A 6,649-nucleotide genomic window follows, 5' to 3' on the forward strand; every position below is an offset into this window, starting at 1 on the left:
TCAATATCCTTTACGCATTAAACATTGCTTGAAATATTGAAGCCCCGATGCAAATGTATCGGATGACCTATGAAGACTTGCAGAAAACTTCGGCAGAAGAAGACATTCGAGTGGCACAACTTGAGTCTACGCACGGATTGCAAGCATCCGTACCTAGACTCGGGGGCTACTCCCATCGGGAGCGCTGGATGCGCACCCGATAGAAGAAGATGATGCTGTTACAAAAGGAGGACAAGAATTATCAAGAGAGAAGAACATTCGGTGAAGGCATGCTTTAGTCTCTACCCGAAATATCTTCGGCTAGACACTCGGGGGCTACTGACGTGGGCATTACCCTTCGTGTAAATAGTATTGCCCTATCATGTACGGCCCAACTGGAGGCCCATGAAGACACCCGACGGCAAGGTGGGCCACTACGTCGGTGCCGAAGAAGATTCCTTGAAGAACAAGACGAAGAAACGAATCAAACAAGGAAAGTCTAGAACTAGGATCTTTTGTAACCTAGTCGTACCCGGACAGATCTCTCGAGACCTGGCCCCTATATAAGGGCCATGAGAGGGGCTACCGAGGGACACAATCAATCTTAGCAACTTTAGCCACCGCATGTCTAGAGCTAGGTTCACGTAGTACTTAGCCTCTCGACGAGATCACAGCCGAAACCTTCGGCACCCCATTGTAACCCGATATTTTCATAATCAAGATCAGACAGGCAGGACGTAAGGGTTTTACCTCTTCGAGGGCCCCGAACCTGGGTAAATCGCTCTCCCCACTTGTTTGATAACCGATGTCCCGTGTCAGCCTACAGGATTCCATCTACCCTAAGCCCCAAACGGAGGGCATTGCCGAGGAGTACCCTCGACACCGATGGAGTGGGGACGGGCTCGGGGCACCGTATACCGTATTGGGCCACGCCGGGCGAAAGGGGCATTTGGGGCGCGTGACTGGGGCTGAAAAAATATCCGGCGCGCCCCAAAAACCTTTGGGGGATGCGACTGGAGATGATCACTGCGACTGGGGACGCTTTGGGGGATGCGACTAGAGATGCTCACGGCGGTATCGCTTGCGCTGCAAAAGGCTGCGCTAGCCGCATGTCTCACTGCGACCACCGCGAGCCCATAGAGTACATCGACTGAACAGCGACGTCCTCTAAACATGGCATGAAGAAACATCGTCCCCCAGATGACTCGATACGGCGCGTTTTACTGACCTAGAATGGAAGGATCTTGTGAGCGCGAACAGTTGCCCTCGTCGCGTAACTCCGCCACCAACGACGTACTGGGTTGTATTTGTGATTTCCTTGAAGGCCATTCATTACTTGTGGGTTGTGGCGTTTTTTTGTTTATTCGAGTTAGCTGATCTGCACTACTCAGTGAAGTGCTTCTGGAAAGGAGGTTTTCAACATAAACCTAACTGGGTCTGGGTTACTTGCATAGCATTTAGAATTTAGAAACAATATTCAGTTCCATGGATGACAGTAACTCTAAAGATTAAAAAAAAACTCGTCAAGCCAAGTTCAATGCCTGTGCACTAAGGCCACGTAACGTACCATAGGACGCTATATCTATACTTGACCACTTGGGCAGCAATGCCACACTGAAACTATGGAGCGTTTCCCCCCTTCAATGCCCATAGCCTTCGTCCTCCTCCTTCTAGCAGCTCGCGTACATTACGCTGAGGCGAACCCTGGCCGCCGGCACCCGATCCGCTCCATCTTCAGCTTTGGCAATTCGTACACCGACACGGGAAACTACGGGAAGCTTGCCGCGCCGGTGCTTCCTGTCATTCCTTTCAGCAACTTACCCTACGGAGAGACCTTCTTTGGCCGGCCAACCGGCCGAGCCTCCAACGGACGTCTCATCCTCGATTTCATCGGTATGTAAAAGTCTTTCCATCCTTGTCACTAGTTAGATTTCAGTCTATGTTACGGAAGAAGCCATCTTATTGATTAAGCATGTGTTGTTTCCGTGCCATTGATTGATTGATCAACTTGGCAGCCGATGAGTTTGGGCTCCCTTTCATCCCGCCGATCCTCGGCGAGGAGCGTAACTTCACCCACGGAGCGAACTTCGGCGTCATCGCCGCCACGGCGCTGGATCTAGGCTTCTTCCTCGAGAAGAACATCACCACCGTGCCCCCTTTCAACAGTTCCCTGAACGTGCAGCTCGAGTGGTTCCGGAAGCTCAAGCCCACATTGTGCTCAACGCCCCAAGGTAGTATACTAGCTAGGACCCCCCTTGGTTACGTTATGTGATGCTTGTGATGATGGGTCTCGGTATACACAAGGATTTCGTCCACGAGTGAATTTATTTTCATTATCCGATGTGATGTGGTGATGAGTCCCCAATTCTCAAAAGGATTTCGTCCATGAATTGATTAATTCTGTCTCAGGCTGCAGAGACTACTTCCGGAGATCTCTCTTCTTCATGGGAGAGATTGGCGGGAACGACTATAACTTCATGAGGGCCGCCGGGAAAACCAACGAGCAGGTCGCGTTATACGTGCCGAAAGTAGTACAGACCATCACAGCAGGCGTCGAGGTAACTAACTTTTGCTTGCTGCTTGATTACTTGTGTTGCGATGGATTGTTGGTTAGAGCTCGATCAGGGGGTTGATCCGATGTGAATGGTGTGTAATCCGCGTGAAAAATCACTAGAGGTGTCATCTAATCCTCTAGTGATCCTTCCCCGCCGGTCAACGTCTTTTACTTGCTCAATCGACGTACGTTTTATGTACTTTCCCAAAACAATTCAAAAGAAAAAAAAAAGGAAATTAACATTGTCTCTGCTTTCTTGTTTTGCAGGCAGTAGTCGAGGCGGGAGCCAGGTACGTGGTGGTGCCGGGGATACTGCCGACGGGTTGCATTCCGATCGTGCTGACGCTGTTCGCGAGCCCGAACAGGAGCGACTACGACGCCCGGACCGGGTGCCTGCGGGAGGACAACGCGTTTGCGCGCTACCACAACTCGGCGCTGCTGGAGGCCGTGCGTCGTCTCCGGTGCAAGTACCCCGCCGTCAAGATCGTCTACGCCGACTACTACGCGCCGGTCATGGCGTTCCTCGAGAAACCAACCACATTCGGTACGCGAATTATGTTTCGTTTCCCTCAAAGAATTGAAACGAGTGGACAACCCGACTGAGTTTCTGGCCCTCCTGCGCGCACAATTCCATGACTTGTCCAGGATGGCTTGTCTGATCAAGCTATATACAATATACGTGATCAGCCGGCCGGTCGACCATAGCATTCTGGAAAGTAAACGTATCTCGTTTTTTTTAAAACCACGTATCTCGTATTTTACTATACTCCTACCAGATGTCACAGATTGCAAAAGATAATGTCAGGTCAACGGTTCGCACATTTTCATACATATCTTACATGTCAGCCTGCTGGACCTGTCAATTACATTTCCCATAATGTTTTTTAGATGACTCATTTCCCATAATCTTTTTTAGATGAAACAAGAGATTTCCCACAAACTATATAACCTTAGGACATTCATTTGTACTGTTAGGGGTTGCTAATCCTGGACCGGATTAACGTGGCAGGGTTCAGCGCCACCACATCGGGGCTCCGCGTGTGCTGCGGAGCAGGAGGGCCGTACAACTACAATGCGACCGCCCCATGCGGGTTGCCTGGCGCCACCGCATGCCCGGACCCTGCCACACACATCAATTGGGACGGCATCCACCTGACGGAGGCGGCTTACAAGCATATCGCTACCGCTTGGCTCCGCGGCCCGTATGCACACCCACCTATTTTCGATGCCGTGCATCCATAGCACCGTACATCATTCAGGAATGTTTATTCTTGTATGAACAACATTATCATAACTGCTTACAACGATGCAGTTTGTATTGAACTGCTACTGTGAATAATGTAAACAAACAGGACCAGCATGAAAGCGCAGTTGGCTCATTCAACTGAGAAAAGGAGGTCATGGACACTAAAATTTCTTGGCTTACAAGATTTTGTTTTTCCATAAAGAGAATACTCCTATATACAGATGGATGGAGCCCTACGCTCAAGAGCTATTTCCATTAAGGCTCTCCCACGGTTACATCCCCTATAAAAAATGAAGTTTATAATTGACACACAAGCATTGAAATTGTCTAATTAGCCATTTTTTTTAAACACAATACAAACGTAGACGCTCACATACACGCGCATACACTCACCCCTATGAACGCACACACGCACACACGCACACCCTACCCCTATGAGCACCTATGTCAAATCTAGAGTTTGAACTCTAGTGGGCTAGCGGTACAACCAGTCAACCACCCACCTAACCACCCAACCCCAGGTTGGTTCTCTAATTAGCCATCTATGTTCTCCTTTTCTCCAAAATTCACATTGTGGCCACCGTAAATGCGAGGGCACCATATTTAGTGTGACGAAAGTGTTATGCAGTTCTGTCTCTGTTGCGGTCAGAAACCCACTGGCGAGCAGCGACGGGCAACACAGTAGAGCCGGGAACAACTTAGGGCTGCGGCTGGCCCTGGTCCCTCCGAGCGACGGCCCGCAAAGCCTCCGGCACGCACGTCCGATGCTAATGCAAGGGCGTGCCACCTGACCTATACCTGGCCAGGAAGGTGATGGAGATGCCTCGCTTAGTTTCCTGCATGGCATACACGTAAACATTAAATACGAGCCTCGATCGGCTCTTAGGTTATCCTGTGAATCGGCTCAAAGAGCCGATCCACCCATGATTCGTACAAGGTGTACGAATATATGGTGGTCCTGCTTGATCAAGATAAAGCTAAAGCGATCTACGACGATTTAGGGTTTTCACCGCATAATCGGATCATCCTACTCACGATTGGGCCTCGCGGCCACGCACGGTGATCGTAAGCCGATCCTAAACAAGGCCTAAAAACCAACACGAGGTTGATCCCCGGAACATCCTGTCTAGGACTAGCAAACGACACCCTACGCGCCGCTGGATCCTCCAACCCTTTGTAAGGCCTAACTATTGCAGATATTAAACTAATCCTTGAAGAACAAGGAGCAACCGTAACGGATCGGATCTACTAAATAATGATCAAGCGGGGTGCCACCCCTACACCTAAGATAGGTGTAAGGGCGGCTAGATGCGTAAGGGTTGCACTACGATAGCATACGATACGAAGAACAATGTTAACCCTAACACATCTAAGATAACTACGTTGCTCGCCATCAAAAAGGCTTCAGTACGAGCAACGCATGAACAACAAAGAAGCTTGTGCTGCCTAGATCGCAAGATGCGATCTAGGCAGCATGATACTTACCGGTAGAAACCCTCGAGACGAAGGAGTTGGCGATGCGCCGAGATTGATTTGGGGTGAACGTTGGTTGTTGTTTATTTCATAAACCCTAGATACATATTTATAGTCCAGGGGACTTTCTAATTTAGGCGTGCACCTAACCGTGCACGGGTCAAACTCTATCTTTTAATCTAAGATACGATCTACTATATTACAGATACACGGGCAATCTAGCCCAAACTCTTCGTGCAAGGCCGTTTCAGAGATCTTCCACGTGTAACCTTCCAAGCCCATCTCCCTTTCGGCCCATCTCCTGATTTGGCCAAAATCTGGTGATAACACATGCCCCCCTGGTTTTGGAATTGATAATTCCAAAATCACTCTGTTTTTCTTCGTCGGGTCATGTCGTGGCAGAGCAGAACCGTCGCGGCATCCTTCATCATGATGCCCTGCCTTCTCACCTATTCCGCGTGATTTGACCGTCGTCTTTGGGCACCGCCTCCTCGGAAACTGTTGTGGCATTGAATCTCTACTATATCCCCTTTATTTAACCGCTCTGAACAGTTTGCCACTTCATCCCTTTGTTCTGTTCTGGCCATCGGCACCCAAAAACCCCCAATCTCCCGCAACCATGTCCTCTTCTTCTTCCTCCTCCGCCTCGTCGGTCTTCTCCGATTCTTCCTCATCTCGCGAGCCGACGCCGGAGTGGGGTTCGTTGGCGGCGCACGACATTCTCGCCCCAACGACGTGGGACAAGGAGGAACATGATTCCTTCGTCTGGTCCGAGGATGACAAATCCTTGACCGACGGAGAGGGCGACCTTCAATTCCTCGTCGAAGGGGAAGAGGAGGCGGAGAGCGAGGACGACCGCTTCTCCTGGGACGATTTCACCTCCTCCGAGGAAGAGGCGGAGGAAGACGACGACGACTCCCTCGAAGGTTACCCACCAGCGAAGCGCCTCCGCACCTGGTGGGACGACGACAGCGATGACGACGATGAGGAAGATGAAGCTCCTGTAGAAGGCTACGGGAGTTCCGATGAGGAGCCTATCAGCAGCTGCGCCGGCGGCAGCGACGACGAGGGCAGCAACGGCCCTTAGATTAGGGACTAGTAGTAGTAGTCGGCTTTTGTCTTCTTCTCCTCCGAGCAATCGGCTCTTTCTTTGTAAGAAATCCCTCCATTAATGAAGAAAATATTCCTCAATTAATTTCGCTTCCTTGTCAACTTTGCCGATCGTCGAACGAAGTCGCCGTATAGAGAGCCGATAGCAGGACATCGGCTCGCAGTATAAACGCGATCTGAGGCCAAGCCGTCGCCTAAACACGCGGTCCAACAGGTCTAACTTATGTCCAAACCATCAAATTGAACTCCTCAGCAACCCACCAGGAGATTCATCCCCAAATATCATG

The 6,649-nt window shown here is 50.3% G+C and overlaps 1 protein-coding gene across 1 annotated transcript; it reads left to right on the top strand.

Annotated features, from left to right (window-relative positions):
* The first annotated feature begins 1,598 nt into the window (after nt 1-1,598).
* On the top strand, nt 1,599-3,961 carry LOC127348970 (GDSL esterase/lipase At5g45910). The gene is made up of 5 exons (XM_051374812.2): nt 1,599-1,872; nt 1,995-2,210; nt 2,389-2,537; nt 2,801-3,077; nt 3,543-3,961. The coding sequence occupies exons 1-5, from the start codon at nt 1,602-1,604 to the stop codon at nt 3,773-3,775; spliced, it is 1,146 nt and encodes a 381-aa protein (XP_051230772.1). The 5' UTR covers nt 1,599-1,601; the 3' UTR covers nt 3,776-3,961.
* Nucleotides 3,962-6,649: the final 2,688 nt, after the last annotated feature.

This window comes from Lolium perenne, chromosome 4, assembly GCF_019359855.2.
Source record: "Lolium perenne isolate Kyuss_39 chromosome 4, Kyuss_2.0, whole genome shotgun sequence".
In the NCBI taxonomy this organism is placed as follows: domain Eukaryota; kingdom Viridiplantae; phylum Streptophyta; class Magnoliopsida; order Poales; family Poaceae; genus Lolium; species Lolium perenne.